The 20,940-nt window shown below is 40.4% G+C and overlaps 2 protein-coding genes across 2 annotated transcripts in view; one reads left to right on the top strand and one right to left on the bottom strand.

The window, feature by feature from the left end:
• capn5b (calpain 5b) overlaps positions 1 to 20,579 on the bottom strand; it is a 36,893-nt gene extending 16,314 nt beyond the window's left edge. Inside the window, exons 1-4 of the mRNA XM_086099072.1 lie at positions 20,385 to 20,579; positions 15,013 to 15,186; positions 10,447 to 10,578; positions 4,866 to 5,074 (exon numbers count right to left, since the gene is read on the bottom strand). Of these exons, the coding sequence (XP_085955198.1) occupies positions 4,866 to 5,074; positions 10,447 to 10,578; positions 15,013 to 15,177 (506 nt within the window). The 5' untranslated portion in view covers positions 15,178 to 15,186; positions 20,385 to 20,579. The remainder of the gene's footprint in view (positions 1 to 4,865; positions 5,075 to 10,446; positions 10,579 to 15,012; positions 15,187 to 20,384) is intronic.
• Positions 6,635 to 7,153, top strand: ompb (olfactory marker protein b). Its single transcript, XM_086099157.1, has one exon. It carries the CDS (start codon positions 6,635 to 6,637, stop codon positions 7,151 to 7,153), a length of 519 nt encoding a protein of 172 aa, XP_085955283.1.
• Positions 20,580 to 20,940: the final 361 nt, after the last annotated feature.

Raw genomic sequence — 20,940 nt, 5'->3', positions numbered from 1 at the left:
TTATGTCTGTCTGTGTGTGGCCATATGTGTTAACATATTGAACTATTAATACTAAAAGTGAGACGTCACTGTATTAAAACCGAATGTATACATCAAAAACTACAAACAAAATGGAGGCGATTTCGACCCGGATACAGAATGGTTTGTCCTGAATGCGCTTCCGGTTCAGGGAAAAATAAAAGCGTCGATGAACAATGAAAAAACGAACTGTGGATCGATTGTATAAAAAGCTTTCGCTGGACAAAATGGTATGTCAGACTTTTGTATTTTCTTTGTTGGTAATGAAAAAAGGCTGAATTTGATGCTAAAATGACTCCAGTATTTTTGGAGCTGTTTACGGGTGGTTTGTTTGAAGTTAACCCGTTTATTGAAATTACCGTACGAAGCTGCGGTTTAAATGCTATAAGATTTGTAGACAACGAATTGAAGGAATAACACCGTTTATTATTTTATAATGACTGAAGAGTGTGTGCGTATGCATTTGAGTGTGTGACCTAGCTTCTAAAAAGGTGGGGGCTATTTTTGTCATTGTGAGTGATAAATGTGATTTTGTTTGTTTTTCATCGATATTTTTAACTAAGTTTGGTGTTGTTTTTGTGTGAGATGAGACTGTTGTGATAGTGGCGTTTGTTTTATTAATGGGAATGGGATAAAATAGGTTTTGCGATTTATAATGTTAAGACCCCCCCCCCCCCCCCCCCCGTTTCTAGGTTAGAATAAAAAAAGGTGGGGGCTGGGCTGTGCGCTGTGAGCATAATGTGTCCTCGTAATGGGACTCTTTTTGTCAAAATGGTAAGAGAGGAATGATAAACAATATAAAATAAGTAATAGTATTTGAAAGATATTGTTGAGTTTTTGAAAAAAGAATATTAAATTAGTGTTTTATTTTTATTTTTTATTTTTTATTTTTTTTTAGTGACTGAGCTAATAAATCTTTACACTTTAATGATTGATGACGATGGTTAATTTGTTAACTTTCCCTTTTCGGGACAAATGAATAAAGAGTAATGATAAAATAATGGCATTTTGTTTGAGAGTTGATATAATTATGCCTACATCTTTATAGCTGTGGCTGGAAGTAAGATAGTTGAATAAGGAGTTATGAATGTTTTTGGAATTGACATGTTGATAATGATTTTTAATATTTTTTTTTTCTGAGTGTGTCATTTCAGAAACTGATGTTTGAGTTCCAAGGCAGATGAGGGTTTGATGGCCTTCACTGATGCGCCCCAGCTGCTGATACGTTGTATGGCTAGTAGCTATTTGAAGGGGTATTGAAAAAAAAAAAAGAAAAAAGAAATGAATAAAGAGGCTGTGTTTTTTACGAAACATTTTTGAGAAAGCAGGGAGTGAACTGTCTTGCTATGATCCCATATCCTCAGTCTGGCATTTTTAATGCATTGTATCAACGAGTGTGCATTTTTTTTGATCAGGTGAGCTCTCAGAAAGACTGTGTGTCATCGGATCCACATTGCAGACTGCGTCTGAATGGATGTGGCAGAGATCAAAGGTCAAAAGCCGCAGAGCAACAGTCTTCTCGTCCTGTGCCTAAGAAAAACATGATGTTCAAATTCCTCAATGCCCAGTGACTGTGTATACGCCTCATTCTAGTGACTTCTCCCCTATGGCTGTTTTGCATCCAGAGGAAATCTAAATGCCTGCTCTGAACATTGCTGCCACAGCAGCCGCCATGCTGGCCAGGACTGAACATTGACAACAGCTGCCGTCCTGCCTTTTGCTGGGGGTCTGGACTGAGAAAGTTGGTGGTCGGAATGAGATGTGATCCATTCAGTAAAATGCTACATAGTGATATGCAAGGCATTTTTAATGTGTTGAGTGGGGAACTGTGATCTATAGCAAGATATTTCAGGAAATTGAAAACGACATATGTAAATTTGAAATGAGGGATTGAGAAAATTTATTTCAATCTATAGCCTACTAAATTTTTGCCTATATTTTTGGGAGAATCAGTTTCTGAATTGGTACAATGGGAATTTTATTAATATGTTATGATATGATATATTTTTATTTTCCCCGTGAGGAACTTTTTTGGACTTCGTCCAGCTGCAGCTATAGTATAAAATAAATAATAGAATAAAATGAGTAGTAACAAGTAAAAGACTAACTAAGAGTTTGATGGCTAAGTTTGATTTTTTTTTTTAACAGCACTGTGATTTATAAATCCCAGAAATATTTTGTGTGCTGTGTTTTTTATGAGCCCCGCTAATATGTGAAAGATTAGCAGTTTGAAGATGATTTTTAGTTTGATTAAATCTAGGAAATGGTAGATATTTGTGAATTTTGTGTGATTTTATCCTCAGCCCCACTAATCTATAAAAGAGGTGAGGTTGATTGGCAGTTTAAATAATTTTCGGGACTCTAGGAGAATTAGAGTAATATGGTTACCTCTATTTTTTATGGTCCCAAAGTCATCATATATTAGTGTCTTAAGTTGTATCTGCTTATGTTTAGTTTTATAGTGTTTTGTAGCTCTTTTGTTTATCTCATAGCCTGATTTAGAGGGTTGAGTTATTTATGACGTTTTTTGAGTTATGAGGTCTCTATTTTGTCCTCCCTTTATCTTGACGTGTTTGAAAAAATCAGTGGATCTTTGTCAAATGAGGGAGTTTATGTTTAAGAATTTAACCAATGTAGACGAGTTAGAAAATTAAAATCAAACTTAAAAACGAAATTAAAAAGGTTGTGGGGTATCGGCCTACACTCCAATTGACAGGATGAGTTTGAAAGTGATAATCCACAGTTTGAATATGAAGAAATCTACCAGAGGAAATCGATCGCAAAGTAAGTCTGAAGCAAGCAAGGACAATAATGCATATTTGCCGAATGAAGGTAATTATATTATATTATATCTTTTATCTCAGAATCACATGTGAAAAATGTAATGTTTGGAGCCCAGTGTTTGCAAAAGAGTATAGATAATATGAATATATGTGAGTTTTTCCCAGCATGCCAGGATTCGGCCGGTCATGGGATTCTGGGAAGAGAATAAGAGATATGAAAGGCACAGTTATGCAAATTTAGAACAAATTTAGTCATGGTAAAAAATTACCTATTATTGAACAAAACCTATTTGAAAGATAAATATTTATAAGCTCTGTCTTATATTAATGAATGAGCGAATGTCATTTAACTCAATCAAGGGCTGGGCTCTATTTTAATGTCACAAAAATAGATCTTTTCCTGTTCCAACAGCACAGGACCTACGGATCTTAATCAAATAACATTTATTAATCCCAACTAACAAAAACTATCAGGGTTTTTTCCTCCAAATAAAATTTATGTGAGTTTATGAGAAACTAAAAATGAAAAGTTTCTGCACTCAGGAGAACGGCCCCAGGGGGTTGGTGAGGAAATCTTGTGCAGTTCTCTGCACAGAGAAAATTCCACATCTGGTCTACAAGGCTTCCGGAGACGTGCCAGGCTCGGCTATCTCATCAACTGATGATCATCAATCTTATCACCTCCGACCTGGAGCCACGTCAGCTGACCCAGTGATCGTTCTGGAGCGGCCGTTTCGACATCATTCGACACCGTTTGAGGACATCAGTCAACGGATCAAGTCAAGTGCCTTTTCTTGGGCAATCATTCCAAGAAGAGTCACATTTTTCGGGCAGAATAATCCCGTGACAAATCGAAGAATTTGGGTAGTCTACCCCAAATTCTTAAAGAAGAGACGAACTATTGCGACATTCTTTTCATTAAAAAAAAAAAAAAAAAAAAGACCTTCAAAGAACTTCATCACAAGATGGCTTCAAAGAACACATATTCGTCTGCCGATATATTGCGACACTTTTTAATGAACAACATTTTATGTTAAGCCTCACATATGCTATGCTTATTCCACTAAAAATCTTTTAAATGTATCAAATTGTTTTTTAATGTCATATGATTGCTAAACTACCTCCTCTTCTGCTAAAGGGATGTTTTAAGGATAATTATTTTTACCACACAACCATTGAAAAAAAAAAATGTTTTAATGTGTTGAGCTCTCAAGAGCTCAAATGAGGGAATGATGAGTTATTAACATTGTTTTTTAGTTTTAAATTATATTTTAGCCGTTTTAGATTTAGTTAACTCAGTATGGCTGTATGAATAGACCTATATTCTTATCTGTGTTACTTTCATGAGAAAGAGCAACGGGTCTGTCTATTCATTCGTAATCTAAAGGGAGGTCCCGGGAATTCTGCTATGTCGGAAGGGAGTCAGGCTTATTATTATTGTATTTTTTCTAATCTGATTTATACCCATGGGAACGGATTCTCTTGTATTCATTTAGTTGTAACCAGGTGTGTTGTGGGCTGACCTTTTTATGAACCCTCTTTGTGAATAAATAACGATGTGGGCTGGAGAGAAAGCATCACATTTGAACAGAGCACTGCTTGGGTGACTTGTCTTATGTGAATCAGAAGCTTCTGGTAATTAATACCTTTGCAAAGGAACTTCTTCAACAGAAATTCACCATTCAGTTAATTGAACACGCAAAGAGTACAATACTTAATATTGTCTACTCTAACAATATCCTAGCAACTAACTAACTAATAAGCTATCAAATGGACTAAATAGCTAACACACAACCAAAATACATCAATAAAGAAAAACAAATTAACTAACCAACAATTTTTTATATCCGCACTTCAATCCATCTGAAATATCTGCTATTGCTATTCTGACTAGCAACAAAACAGCAGTTAACAAAGCAATTAACTTTTTAATGTCCAGCATGTCAATAAACGATAACAATAAGCGATTATTTTTTTTGTGTCTAATGAAGGATAAAAGGGAGGTGTCTATTGGAGGGAGTGCTTTATTTTGTCCACTTCTGAGTGTATGTTGAGTAGACTAACTTGGCGTAGGCCTTCTCCACCAGCGCGCTCCAGAACTCGTTGCTGTCGTTGGAGTGGCAGTAGACCAGCTGGTTGTCCACGGTGGGCAGCCGGTCGTCTATAACCACGTCCACCCACTCGCCGAAGCGCCAGAAGCGGAAGTGGAAAATGCCGCCGTACGAGTCGGGTTTCTCCGTGTCCCACTCCTGCTCCTTCCAGTCGGGGATCACCTGAAGAGGAAACGGGGAGTTCGCTTTAGCCAAACGGATAAATACAGATCGTGAATCATGTCAGAGTTTTATTGCCTCGCAGCCATCACTCATAAATCCAGCTGGAACAGGTTGAAAGGTAATAACGGAGCCTCCATTTAGTAGTTGTGATTCTCTTGAAACAAATTGTCTATCTGAACTGAAATAAAAGACAAAACTTCCTCTAATAGATGCCATTCCCCAATTAGATGGCAGGCAGAGACAAATAAATGCCTCGCTCCAACAGTAGTTTATTGCTGAGCTCTGTTGCTAAACAAAGAAACATCGAAGAGTCTCTCAGACCAAATTCCAAGTCTGGAGCCTTACTGGTCAGTGATTATTCCTTGCAGTATTTAAGATGAGGAAATGGCCTGTTTAACACTGATTAAGTATAGTAAGTAATAAAATCAATTGGGTTTACGAACAAAAAATGTACAACCTAAAAAAAAAAAGGTAAATAACCAACCAATTAATAAACCAGCTGACTGACTGACTATGTATCGAATTAGAGGTGTCAAAATGACATAATAACAGACAGATGAATAAACAATCTAATAGGGATGGGCAATAAATCAAATTAATTTGATTAATCGAATCATTGAAAATTTTTGTCTTCTGGATGATTAAAAACGTTTTTTTTTCTGTTGCATGCAGATGTTATTGTGAGTTGTAATTTTGCACAAGTGACAGTATGCTGGATGGGTGGTTTACAATAACTTCCAATTACTTAATTGTGGCTTAAGCGTTAACTATGAATGTTAAAACGGACTCAGAATCAGTATGCATTATTGTTGTCTGAACATTTTGCACAGTAATTGTTTTTGAATAACTGAAACCTTAAAAATAAATGTTTGTTGGATTTATTGGGTTAAAATTGATTAAAATCGTAATCGTCATGAGTGACAGAAAAAAAATCGAGATTTTATTTTTGGGCGATATCGCCCAGCCCTACAATCTAATTTATTAAATAACCAACCAAACAACCAGCCAACCAACTAACCAAAAGACACTCTACAATGAAAACTTCCACTACGGACATCCATTCCTTTTTAAGATCAAGCACATACGTAAATATTGAATAACAAATATTCTCGATAAAAATAATAAAAAGAAAATTGCAAAATGCCTTACGAGGGAGATTAATACAAATCCGGAGTTTGCACCAAAACCTGCTGGATTTTTACCCTTGCTTGACTAAGCTTTGCCTCCAAACCGCGATTAACCCAGAACCGCCAAGGCAGAAGTCAGTCAAGATGGTTTTGTGACCCAAACCGAGCCAACAATTTGCAGAATACTAAACATTTCCTGATGGCTTATTGACAATCCAAGTTGTATTCTGGTGTACGTGTCACATATTCCAATGAGTAAGCAAACAAATGCAAGCAGCGTCCTACCCCCCTGAGGACAAAACCCAAATGTCATTAGATCTTGTTGCCAGGCATCTCTGCGAGTTAAGACGCGCCCTTCGTCATCATCTAGTGCACACAAAGGAGCTCTCCGAAGTGGAGCTTGTTATTCAGCCGCTAATCTAATTTGGCATTCATGGCGAATACCCTGGAGCTGCCCTTCCGCCCGGACCCCCAGCTGACCGAGGTGATGCGCCTGCGGGTCCAGTCCTTGCAGCAGCGAGGCCAGAAACATCAGGACGGCGAGCGCCTGCTGCAGCCCAACGAGGCCGTGTACCGCCTGGACTTCACCGAGCAGTCGCTGCGCTTCTCCCATTGGACCGTGAGCCTGGCTCAGTCGGGCTCCCTCACCATCACCGCCACGTCACAGCTGTGGACGCCCGACCTCACCCACCTGATGACCCGGCAGCTCCTGGAGCCCCCGGGGGTCTTCTGGAGAGCGGCGGGGGACGCCCGCCAGGCGGGGGACGCCCGCCAGGCGGGGGATGCCCGCCAGGCGGGGACAAAGTGCTACGAGGCCGATGCGCACGAGTTTGGCGAGCGCATCGCCGAGCTGGCCAAGGTGCGGAAGGTCATGTACTTCCTGTTTAGCTTTGGGGAGGGATGCAGCCCCGAGACGATGGACTGCGCCATCACCTTTACGGGGGACTGCTGAAACCTTCCTTGGAACTTTGGCAAAGTTTGTAACCAAGTAACTGTAACTAACTCTAACTAAGTAACGGTAGCTTACCACAGAGCTTTAGTTAAGTAAATAACATAGTAGCTGTAACTGAGTAGCTTTAAATTCATAACTAAATAACTAAAGCAAAGTTAGTAACAAAGGCCTACTGGAACAGCTTAACCTTATTTGGGGTTAATCAGAGGCAGGTGCGTGCTAATTCTCATTTAGCATGAGTTTGAATGTGATTGGTTCATTTTAAAGACTGCCACACTCAGTTTGCAACCAAGTAACTGTAACTAAGTACCTTTAACTAAGTAACTAACTCAGAACTGTACCCAAGTCACTATAGGAAGTAAACAAAACAAAAATGACAGGAAAAACCTACTAGAACCGCTGAACTTTATTTTGGTGTAATCAGAGGCACTTTGAACAATGCCAGGTGTGTGCTAACTCCCGTTTAACTGTAATTTGAATGTGAATAATTCATTTTGAACCCAGCCACGTCCCCAGTTTGTAACCAAGTATCTTTAACTAATTTGCTCCCAAAAACGTATTTATACGTTTTTAACGCTAGAGCCTACAGAAGGCTTTGATGCAGTTTAAAGCAATAGTAGTTATTACAAAAAAACGGCCAGCAGGTGGCAGCAGAGTATAAGAGATCAACCAGGGCTATGTTGCAACAAGCTCTTTTTGCCAGTGTTTTCAACAGGTTTGTGAATAATGATGAAACTTAGCTATATTCTATTGCTAATTGCTGCAAAACGGAAACAGATGATGAACGAAGAGACTCTAATCTTTCTTTTGGTAGGTTCCATGTTTTATAGCAATAGAACACAATATTATGTGGGCCTTGCAAAATCAGTCAAAATCCAGTAAAGCAGCCGGGAGTGAAGGGGGTTGCTTCAGTGAAAATGGCTGGGAGTGAATGAGTTAATTAACTCACTAAGTAACTGTAATTAAGTAAAGCAATGAAACCTTCCATTGTGTGCGTTTTGTTACTAACTAGTTAAGATCACTGATTTTCAAAGTGTGGTATAGGCTGCCCCCAAGTACAGTTCAGTTGTATTTAACAATTGAATGACTATTTAAGTCACCCCCCCCCCCCCACCCATATTTAATTGTTCAAACGGTGCATAATGTTACAATGGCTTTCTCATTAAATACACTTTTAGGAGTAAAACCTGTGTCTCTGTGAACACTGAACACTTTTTTTGTTGGTACTTAGTGTTTAAATAGTTTTCGAAGTACTGCATTGGACTATCATTGGATTTCCCTGTGACGCGACTGTTACGTATTTATCTACGTCAGGAAAAGCCTCCTAGATCTTCTGAACTTGATAGGTGTGTGCTGAGTCCCAGTTAACATGTTTAAATGTAATTGGTTAAATTTGAAGTCCGCCAAGACCCAGACATGTCGTCGAGTAACTGTATTCAAGTAACTATAACTTAAGGAACTAAGTGACGAACTAAATGTATCTGAGTAGCCAGAGCAAAGTAAGCCAAAAAATGTCAGGAAAAGCCTACTAAAACATCTGAACTTTATTTGAGCATGTTTAAATGATGACAAGTGTTTGCTGGGTTTGGATTTAAGTGGTTAATTTTGAACAAAGCCATGTGTGCCAATTGAGTATGTGTAAATAAAGTACATGTAACTAAATAAGTAAGTATATGTAAATAGGCAATAAAAAGGGGAATTTTGGGGGGGGGGAATCCTCCGAGAACAACTTTACTTCATTTATATAATCACACTCAATTCCCTCACAAAAAGTTTTTTCAATTATCAAGGTTATACGTCACTTTATTGGTGGAAAAAGTTTTGAAATGATTTATTTTGGTCTCATTTTTTCACATCACAATGTGTGTGTGTGTGTATTTATAATTTATGAGCAGGAGCCAAACAAATGAGCCGTGTTTTTGGAAAATGTTGTTATTAAGCAAGAAGATGCCCGGCGGACCGGTCGCCATTTAAAAAGAGAATCCAATACTTTGAATTACTCGGCTTTTTATGATCCGGTTAGAATTTATGGTTTCATCTGCTCTACAAATTATTCCCTGCACCTCCCATTTGGATTTCTTCCCAGGGTGCGGATGGATAGTAACCATCACATGTCCTAAGGGTCTGACCATTATGAATTGTTTGAGGCAGATGTCGAGTCTGACATTTGGTAGAACAGAATTCCGAAAACGGATCAATCGGACGATTCTTTTATAGAATATATAACCCCAAAACATATTTAAAGATAAAGATATGAATTACAGGCAGAACAATTGATTATTTTACGATACTTTGCTGTTTAGTAGTTCTTTAACATGACAACAATAAGAAAAATCAGCTATTTTTTTACCCTTGGGGAAGTCAATTCAATTTTTTATATTTTTTTACCATTAAAATATGTTCTATGTTCTAATGCAGCCGTTTTGATCCATCCCAAGACGGCCATTTTGCCACTTGCTGTTGACTGAAAATGACCTCACAGTTCCTCTGGGCTCAAGTGACGAGTGTCATGGCTCACCTGTTTTCTGCGTTTGGTCAGGTGACGTTCGCAATTTGAGTCCTTAGGTAATGCGATGTCATTTTTTGTGGCAAAATGGCCGCCCCCCATGACGGATAAAAACGGGTGTATTTTGCTGCTTGATTATTAACATTCCACAACAGGAATATTAATCAGAATAACAAAGAAAAATAATGTTTTTTTGTTTTTTTTACCGGATAAACAATCAGTGAACAAATCTTAAAGGGAAAGTCAACCCCTTTTTATTTTTACAACAATATGTTCTACGCAGCCCCATTAGTCTAAACATTGTATTCTGGTTAATATTGTGTTAGTGGAATATGAGTTAAGCAGCAAAATCCAGCCGTTTTTATCCATCTTAGGGGGCGGCCATTTTGCCACTTCCTGTCGACTGAAAATGACATCAATGTTGCTCAGGTCTCAGGCAACAACCAATCAGAGCTCACCTGTTTTCTGAAGCTGAGCTGTGATTGGTTGTTACCTGAGACCTGAGCAACATTTATGTCATCTTCAGTCGACCGCAAGTGGCAAAATGGCCGCCCCGTGAGATGGATAAAAATTATTGGATTTTGCTTCATAACTCATATTCCACAAATGTAATATAAATATGAATGTCATGTTTAGACTAGTGAGGTGACGTATAACATATTATTGCCAAGAAATGTTTAAGGTGGACTTCCACTTTAAAAACAATAAAATACTATGTGTACAGTTAGAATACGTAATTGTTATTGACACTGTAGTAGAGTAGGACTCAAAGGAAGGCAGTGCTTACTTTTTGCCATAGCGACTCTCTGGAGGCCAGACTGGAGCAGGCCGCCACAAACCAACAATTCCCCAGCTGCCCCTGGTGGAGGTCATGTGCACTGATGCCGTCTACGAACAGGTGAGGGTCCTCGCACAGCTCCTACACACACACACACATGCAAACATGTTAGTTTTGTTTTTGTATATATTTATGCCGTGGCAAATATTTGAGGAGTGAACCGCAAATATATGGCAAATTTCTGTACCACTTCTGGGCCGTTCCAATTTGGAGGTCCGACTGCACATTGAGGCGAACAAGGGGGAGTAGCGGGGGGGTTGTTAATGGAGGCGAGCGAGACCATTGTGCGTCTTATGCTGACGTGTAGGAGACCTTAAATGCATTTGTGAAATCACATTTACTGAGCGTGTCCGGGTCCATTTTCAGCCTCTGTGCGGACACGCTGTCTTTCATTACAGCTAACAACGTGGTGCTCAGTAAGCTGCTGCAGCGTTTTTTCTCTCTCAAGCACACACACACACCGACACGCACGCACACACACACACAAAATGTGCCAGTTGGGGTCAGAACCTCGCCATTTCGCAGAGACACAGTCCTCCATTTTTTGTCCGCAACATTCCATGCTGTTTTTGTGTGTTGAGTGTACAGAATGTATTTATGATATTGGATTTTGGTGGGAGGGGGTCCGAGGTTATTTGTGGTGGAACGTCCGAAGAGGAACATTTTTGGGGTACCAAAAGTAATACAAATTGGATGATAGATAGATAGACAGACAGACAGTTCTGTCAAAATGTATCGATTAATCGACAAATAATCAATTTAATCAACTACTTTAATAAACAAGTAATTGTTTGGAGCCATTTTTTTTTTTTAAGTGTCCAAATCCTCTGGTTTCAGCATATCAACAGTAATTATTCAATGATTCCCGTAGTCCTTCATGAAAGAAAAGTGATTATCTTCAGTGTTTAATCAAAATAAGACATTTGCAAACATCTGTTTTTACTTTGGAAACCAATGACCGGAACAGTAACATAGTAGAACATCAATCCCCTTTAAAATAATAATAATAATAATCACTATACGAATACGAAGTACGAAATAACCACCAATGACTGATTAAGAAACAGTAATAAGGGGAAAAAATGCTTTTGTAATGCACATTAATGCAAAATGAAGATGAATCTGATTAGTCAATTAATCGACTGAATAATTGATAGACTAATAGATTCTAAAAATACTCGATAGTGACAGCACTAGATAGGTCCTTAGCTAGACAACTAGATTGTTAGCTGGCTGGCAGACAGACAGACAGACAACTAGCTAGCTAGCTAGACACCGGGATTGTTAGCTAACCTAGACAGACAAACAGATACACAGACAGACAGACAAACAGATACACAGACAGACAGACAGATGGGGTGAATACTATGTTTAACAAAATGAAACATGTCTTCGGCTTACTCTATAGTTTTCCTTTCTGATGATCTTACATACTGTAAAGCTGCAGCACTCTTGTTCTAAAATTAAAGCTACTTAAAAATGCAAGGTTCACCATTTGCTACAGGTAATTGCTATTCCCGTTGGCACACTGGTGAAGATGACGACAGAGTGGCGGACTGAAGGTGAGTGTGACATGAAGCTATCCCTGTATCGACACCGGCCTTCAAAGAGCATGTAAATGTGCTTGGATGTACAAAAAAAAAAAGAGCAACGCGGCCAAGGTCGGTCATTCGCTGACTCGGCAAAACCGAGGCACACCCCGCCAACCCTGCTGAACCCCCTCAGCCTAACAATGACTATGTTTGTAGAACAGCTAAGGTTTCTGTCTGCAGCAGCATTGATTGTCGCGGTGCGGCGGAAGCGAAGTGAAGCAAGGCAAGACGAGGGGGCTCCCCATGGCCGGCGACCCGTCATCCGGTGGTGGGGGGGGGGGGGGGGGATAACGTCTCAGGTAGAAGAGTAATAGAGTATCGATCGAAACGCGGCCTCCGTAGACAGTGAAGTAATGCGAACACTGCGGCCGAGCGCCGTCTAATCATTTACCCGCCGGCTGAGAAGCTGTCGAGCGGCTTTGCAGTTGGCGCCATCCATCAGCCCCGTGGAGAGGAAGTGCCAACCACATATTCAACTCGCAAAAAATAGCTAAATATTCCCACTCGGGCGTGGCAGTTTTTTTTCTTTCAAAACAACTGTGCGCGGTCGTGTGCTCATTAAACATTTGTAAAGGGCACCAGTCGGATAAAGGAGGACAAGCTTGGAATGGACAACAACTTTATGGCACATACATCCGCCTCAATTACCAAGACTGGCAGTATTGATTAATTTGGTACCATACAACATTGTAGAAAGTTTGCCATGGAAAGAAGAACAGTTAGCCGAGAGGAGACCAAGAGTGGGGTAAAGTGTGGGTGTGGAAAAGGTTTTGGTGGTTAAAACCCAAGCAAATGGGACACAGTAACAAAGTGTAGACGAACGGGATAGGTAATGTTAGCAGGCGTTATCCAAGAGGAGACTGAGGGCAGCAAGCCAATGGGACACCGCAGCAAAGTGGAGACTGTGGTCTATAATAGTCTTGTACCATCCAGAGCAGAAAGATAACAGACCTCTTTAGCACACTGCAGTGTCAAAAAAAATCTTTCAAAAATACCTTTCTCACACATTTAAAACGTAATGGGGAAAAAACAATTTTTTCAGCCCCCCAAAAACCCGTAACAAAAAATATAACTTAAAAAAAAGTAATGAAACAAATATATTTCGAAAAATTCACCAAAAATAATTTTTCATGAAAACAACAATTCAAAAACATGTTTTAAATGAAAACTATAAGTTTTTCTAAAAAAAAATCCACTCCTCAAATTTTAATTTAGTAAATTTTTTCACAGATATCCACCCTGAAAAAATCATTAAAAAAAATGAAAACAATTTAATGAAAAAAAATACTATTCTTGCCTTCACTCACCTTTTATGAAAAATAATACATCTTTTTTGTTTTTGCACAAAAGGCCAGATGACATCAAGACTCTCAGACTGCAAATCCCCTGTTGTGATAAGTACTACATTTTAAATGTAACAAAATAAATGCATTTTCAAATCCAAGTGTTGGTAACATTTGCTTCTCTTTGGGTTGCAACTTGCTACAGTAGTTTGCTGTTAAAGTTGATTATTGTGCACTCTCCCCGAGCCCTCCCGCAGCGGCGGCGAGCTTTCACTGGCCATTAGGAAGAAGACGAGGAAACGTGCTTAATGGTTCCCGAGGAACAAATGCATGCTGGAGTGAAATCGTGTGGTAAATATCCATTATTGTTCTGGTCATGATGCTCATTATGGGTTTTGTTATTAAAAGGTGCATTAGTCTAACCTTCTTGCTAGAGTGCAGTCGTTATCTACTCGTGCGAGAGTTAATCTAAGCAATGAATAGAGGGAATCATGGCGTGTAAATAGCCAGGCTAAATCAACTGCGTGTAATGTTATCATGTAAAAATGCTACAATGTGCTCGGTTAGGCTCCTCCTGCTTCTTTTTCTTTCTCCTTGCACTCGTCTCACAGCGTTCAGTCCGCATGACTGACATCCGCGCAGACCAAAACATATCATCTGTGTGACCCAGTTTCCATGGCAATGCACGCTGCCTGTCGCCGCTGCAGAAGGAGGTTACTCCATCCACAACACGTAGAGAAAAAATAGGACTTCTGCAGGAGCTTGTTTTGACGGTGACTGACTTAATGGTAATCAGGGAGCGGAGTATAAGACTGCAGCGTCCACAGCTAAGACGCAGGATAAGCTAACGTTAGCGTGCGTGCTTATTTTTGCCGTGTAGTTTTAGATAAGTCAACACTGGCATGTGTGCTCATTTTTATACATTTTATTCAAGAGGAGACTGAGGGCAGCAAGACAGAGGGCAGTCCGGCTGCAAAGTGGAGACAGTGGAGTACTAAAATGCATCCAGGACAAGCCAACGTTGACAAGCTTAACTCATTCACTGCCAATGACGGCCATAGACGTCAAAAATTCATTTGAACTATTTCTATTAGTTTCCACTTTTGTTAACAATTGTATGAAAACCTCGATTGTTTTATTGTACATTTAGAACAGATATACAATTTGTGATTAATCGATTCATTACAAATAAAAAATTTAATCGTCTGATGCCCCTAATTTTTAATAATATTTTATTTTATTTTTTCATTAGGGGCATCAGGCGATTATTTTTTTTTAATTGTAATTAATCACATGACTTCACTTGTTAACTCAACATTAGTCACAAATTTTACATCTGTTCTAAATGTACAATACATTTTTTTCTAGGTTTTCATACTCTTGTTAACAAAAGTGGAAAAATATGAAACTAATAGAAATAGTTCAAATGAATTTTTGACGTATTTAGCCGTCAATGGCAGTGAACGAGTTAATTTTGCTAAGAGCATCTTGGGTCTGTTAGCCAAGGTAAGGAGACAAATTTTATCCGAGAGGAGCGCTATAGCAAAGTGGAGAATGTGGAGAATAAAACTGCAGTATAAAGAAAGATGGACTTTCTAAACATGGTTCTGTTTCTACCAGCAGTTTTTCGAGCGACTCACCCGCGGCCTCTTCCACACCACGCGCCCGATCCTGTTGCCCTGGTAGAAGAGCGAGTCGTCGGTGGCGGGGAAGCGGGGGTCCTCGAAGAGCAGGCCGCTCTGCAGGCACTGCCTCTTCAGGGTGGAGTACTGCTGCCCCTCGAAGGCCTTCACCGACGCGAACATACTGCAGCTCTGAAAGAATCATCAACAGGCACAGTTGGGTGACTTGAGTCACATGATTGGATACATCTTCTTTCTCTTATTCGGGTTCAGAAATCCTAGACTTCCCTTTCCACTTTGTCCGGTTCTTCCAAGACTACCATGAGACAGTTTCTCCAAACAGCCCAATATCCCACATGCCCAGAACCGTCCACAGAACCCCCCCCCCCCCCCCCATTGTGCATTATTCTTTGCCATTTTCCCTGACTGACACCTCCACAGTGAGCCGTCACAGCGGGAACTAAAAGTACCTGAATCTTCTGGCTTTCCGATGATTAATCTGTCTGCGGACGTCCACCAGGGCCTAATTATCACAGCTATGCAGAGAGGCAGACGTGTCCGCATTGATCAGCCCCCCCCCCCCCCCCCCCCACACACACACACACACGAGGCGGAATGTGGGCCGGCCTGCGCTACAATGGAGCCGTCCCCGATCGATAACGGACGAACCTCTCTATCATTTCACCTAATTCGTCTCCGGCAAACGCGATGGGTCAATCTCATGAATTTCAATATTGATGTCATACCTGGATGATCGAGCTTGCGTCGGCGGATCAATTTGATACTAACAAGATTGGATTTCCAACCGGACAATTCATTGGATACCGCCATGATGTTTATTTATATGTTCTATTAGTGCATTTAATAATCCATCAACTCAATCAAGACATTGTTTAGGATAAGTGGATAACATTTTATCCGATTTATAAATGAGACCCCCCCCAAAAATGGGTACTTCATACCTATAACGATATTTATATATATGAATACCAAGACTGACCAGTAGGACCACACGACTAACAATTTGCAATCGTAAATATTGAACTTGTTTAGCATTTACAATTGTCGATTTCTGAACCTATGGAGTAAAAAACATTCTTAACAGCACTCAAACCGCAGGATAATCAGTCAGAATAATCTTTTAGATACATCTGATAATCCGATTTTTGTCGACTTCAATCGCAAGGGAGTATAAACGTTCAAATTTGGCCCGATTGTCTGGCGTGTCCTGCTTTTGGTGAGAAAAAAAAAGTCACTTTTAACTTGCCCCCACACCACAAGATAACCCGTCAGGATAATCTTTTAGAGACATCTGAACATCAGATTTTTTGCCGACTTTAATCTCGAGGGAGTTTAAATGTTCAAATTTGGTCCGATTGTGTGGTTTACACTGCTTTTTCGGTGAGGAAAAAAAGACACTCTTAACGCACTCCACGCCACAAGATAATCAGTAAGAATAATCTTTTAGAAATATTTGAAAATCTGACTTTTGCTGACTTTGAAAAATGATAAATCAGCAAGTGTGTGTCCCGGTTTCCTATACTGGCCAATAAAGTATTTTCCCTGCGAGATTAGTGAGATTTGTAGTCGTAGGCTAAATCTGACAGATGGCTGAGTGCCTGCTTTGGCTCGTGCCCACCACGGAGGAGAAGCATGCTGTCGTTATGGTCAACAACATCACCTGCGAAGAGCGAATCGGAAAATCCATTGCCTTTTAAAAGGCTGAACTTACAAATTGACTATTTGTTGCATCCTTTTAGTTATTTTCCCCTTAAAAATCTCCACTTTAAATAACCTCTCTGTTCGTGATTTAGAGAAGAGAAAAAAACATCAGCCTGCTGCAATGCAGAGAGATCAAAGTGGACGTTTAAGCCTTTCCATCAATAATCAATAGAACCTGGAAGTCAGGAGAAGGAATCAAAGTGCTCAGAGAACAGATGTTTCCGTGCGGTGGACATAATAGTGTAGTGCAACGCAGCCAGTCAGACGGCAGCCGTTAATCAAGAGATGCGCACGCAACTCTGACAAAGTGTGACTCGAGCTTGCTAGATCGTAAAGCTCTTAAAAGTCTCGTGAATAGTGAACTGAATTTGAAGCTATCAGCCAAGTACAACTAATCGGTACATTTTCCGTAATGTGGCCCTCGTGAATACCAAGATGCTTAATAAGACAAGAACTGTCGACATGTGGAGTCCCGCAAAGATCAATGCTCCGGTCAGTTTTTTTTTTGCTTTGTTGGAATTAATGATTTCATTATTTGCATCCACAAAATCATACATAAATTACAAATTACACAACACAAATAATTCATATCCATCGATACAGAACGACAAAGCATATTCCAACGGGTCACGTTACAGTACAACTAGTGTCGGAGGCTTAAAGCCGCGACTGGTGCTTTCGTGACAAACAAACAACAACAACAAAAAACTGCGTAACGGCAATTTTCCCCGCTGGGAAGGGTGATTATAACAAATGTGAAATCAAAACTGCGCACAGCAGGCAGCGTCACATTCCGGCTGGTCAGAGATCAGGGACGAGTGTGCTCTGCTGTTTAATTGTGTGTGTGTGGGGGGGGGGGGTGCACAGTGGTGGTGCCGGGGTGACTGATTGAGTCTGCTTCCGCTGACAGACTGATTAAAGCCACACAAGTGAAGAGGGAGAAGTAATGCACCACAGACAGAGAGAGAGAGAGAGAGAGAGAGAGAGAATGAAGGCGGGTTCTAGCAAATCATACCTCATCTACCCCGCAACTGAGGGAGGAGGAGGAGGAGGAGGTGGGCTATCCCAGGCTTCCCATCCTCCCACCGTGCTGAGCTCTCCCGCCCTCTGCAGCATCATCATCTCCCCAACTGCAGGCTTGGCCCTGAAACTGCCTGGCTGCTCGGTGATCTCCCGCACAAGCCAAAGCCAAATTCATCCCGAAAACCGATCTGGTTGATTATCAGAGGGGGCCTTCAAATCCTCCTCACATTATTGACCCGTGTCGCGTACGTGACCCTGTACTGCAGCACTATAGCAAATAAAAAATTGCCTCGCATATTTTAATATCAACATTTGACAGAGCTCACCACTTACTGTCGTGATAAGATCATTTAAAAGATTTTTTCAAACAGTTTGTGCATCATGATAATTCAATGGGCATAGTGGTGGCCATTTGGAGTGTGCATCTTGGCCACCAGGGGGCAGTATGATGCATACAAACATTCTACACAGATTTGATGATGAAACACAAAAGCTGCAATTATATTATTCGTTATTCACAAAGGATAAAGAATATATGCCTGTAAGTATTATTGTTATTAGGGGTGCAGATCTCTCCAATAAAAGTCGGTTAATATCTATCTCGATATATCGATTAAAACAAAACCGATTTTCAGATTCGAATCAGTTTTCATTACAGCCCTAATTATTATAAAATGTGTCTGCATCTAGTACCACTAATACCAAATAATTACTGAAACATCAATATTCCTTTAGCCCGTCGTTTTGTACTGTGTGATAGCCCTAAGCTAGCATTACGACGTATTTCTCGTACTACAGCTTTTTTCATGAACATTTGAAATGGTTCTCGTTACATTTTCTTGTTACAACGAAAAAGTCATAATATGAGGAGAATTACAAATTTTGATCCCTAAACTCCCAAAAGAAATGACTATGTACTTCTCATAAATTACAACTTTATTCTCCTCAAGTCTGATCTCTGTGTAAGAGGCTATTGGTAGAGGAATTCTTAAATAACAGAAGAAACAACATGCCAGAGTTGATCAAACTGCTCATTAATACAAAAAAAACAAACACTTTTTCTTGCGGCACAAAAACTAACCGGTCGATAGTCACTAAAGTCGGCCAGGCAATGAATTATAGACCAAAGTGGAAGCCATTAAACTTTGGGGGCATTTCAATTTGATATTTTCCTAATGAATGGGATCAAATGGCAATTAGGGACCCCGGGTGCATAAAACGGAGGCGGCGTCAAAAACGGGGCATCGCTCAATGAAATGAGACCAAGAAAAAATAAATCCACCAATGTGAACTATATTATCATAACTTTTTTAAATATTATTTTTCATAATGTTTTGTATTTTGAGTGTAGCCCTCGCATCCTTTTGTTTGTTCTATTCGTATTATTAAACACATTTTAGCTTTATTTTCACTGATGAAATTAAGATAATTTTTTTTTAAAAAGTATCCTCAGCAGCCAAATGCCGAATTCCTTCCTCGTACTCGTAATTCTACGCATGGTCTAAATGGGTCTTCTCTGTCCTCCCCCCCTCTCTTCTACCTCTCCTCTCCTCTCTCAGTGCTCTGCACAACAATACACTTACTTAGTGGAATAACTAATTCATTGCTTGTGGACCACAGAGGAAGGTGGCTGCAAAATATCACAGAAATCCTTTAGTGAAAGACAAAACGAAAAAGGGGAAGAAAAAAAAAGTTAATAAAAAAAAATCATTTAACCAGGTAGGTCAATAAAGACATTACAAAAAGTGGGTGACAAAATGACTTTTTATTCGCAAGACCCCCACTAAAAAGTAGTGATGGGAAAATGAAACTTCATGAAGCACTTGCAATATTATTGTTTTACTCCTCCAGATGGTGCTCTCAAAAATTATCATCAGTGCTTCATGAAGCTTCATTTTCCCATCACTACTAAAAAGGTTTACGATTGCACTACTTTTGTCTCCTCAACTCACTTCAACATAGCTGCTTGGCAACATGAAGCCACAAGAAGGCACCAAAGCACTACTTTTTAACAACTGCTTACTCTGACAATTCATTGTCACCATGAAGCCAACTCAAGCAACTCAAGCATCACTTTTGTCTGAATGAAACACCTCAACTCACTTCAACATAGCTCCTTGGCACCATGACGTCATAAAATGGCGGCAAGGCACTACAGCTGTCTGAATCACCCTCCTCAACTCACTTCAACTTAGTTCCTTGGCTCATGATGTCACAAGATTGTGCACAAAAACAGCAACTAGGTAAGAATTTCAGCGATAAATGAAGGCTAGGTTAAAAACAGTACTTTTTGTGACGTTTTTGTTCGGCGGTGTGTGGTGAGATATTCTCTCTTGTAAAATATGTGCTTGCAAAAATATATCATGAGAGTGTGTGTTATGAGTGTGTGGTTTTTTTCGTATGCTCGAAAAACATCATATGATGCGTAGAAATGATAGCTTAGTGCTCATATATTCCGCTACATTATGCGCAGTGTATGTATGATGGATGCTTTAGGGTTTTGTTTTTGTAGCAAGTACCAAAAAATGAAGCATCAAGCAATAGCATCGCGGTTCTCCTGAGATTTACCGAGCCGCTCCGCCGTCGCATTGCCCCCTCGCGAGCACCTGCGCCCCCGGGGCGCGCGACGCCGAGCGCTCGGTTACCTGCACCGAGGCCTCTCCCGTGGCAACGCGGTTCCCTCTCTCTCTCTCGGGTCCTCCTCCGGGGGTTAGGGGGTGGTGGGGAGTCCAGCGGGTCCGACTCTCGCTCTCTCCGGGGGCGGGGGAGGGGGGCTGGCCGGGGTTCCTCGCCTCGCTCGCTCCCTGCCTGCCTGGTCCTCTCCTCCGCCGGAGCACCGCTCTCCTCCTCCTCCGCCGAAAAGCCTGAGTCAAGCCGGCGTGTATCACTCCGCGGTGACACCGGAAGTCTGCTGCGTTTTCAAAATGTAAAACATTTTAATGTACAAAACACAGAAGTTGGCTCCACCGTGGCTCTCCAGTCAATTTAGCTTTGCATTCCACCTGAAAAAAAATGGTAAAGAAAGACGCAGTAGAAAAAGGACCCATGCAAAACTGTGTAAAACACTCCCATCTTCAGGCGAGAAAGATAATAAGAATTGTATTTTTAGTGAGAATAAATCTATAAACACCCAAATAATATTTTATAAAGTCAAACCAATACCGTGTCGACGAACTAGCCTGCTTAGCTAACCCTAACCCA

This window comes from Leptonotus elevatus, chromosome 16 (genome assembly GCF_054856555.1).
Source record: "Leptonotus elevatus isolate MCC_2025b chromosome 16, RoL_Lele_1.0, whole genome shotgun sequence".
NCBI classification, from domain to species: Eukaryota; Metazoa; Chordata; class Actinopteri; order Syngnathiformes; family Syngnathidae; genus Leptonotus; species Leptonotus elevatus.
The sequence above is the reverse complement of the archived record's forward strand: the minus strand, read 5'-3'. Positions and strand labels throughout refer to the sequence as shown.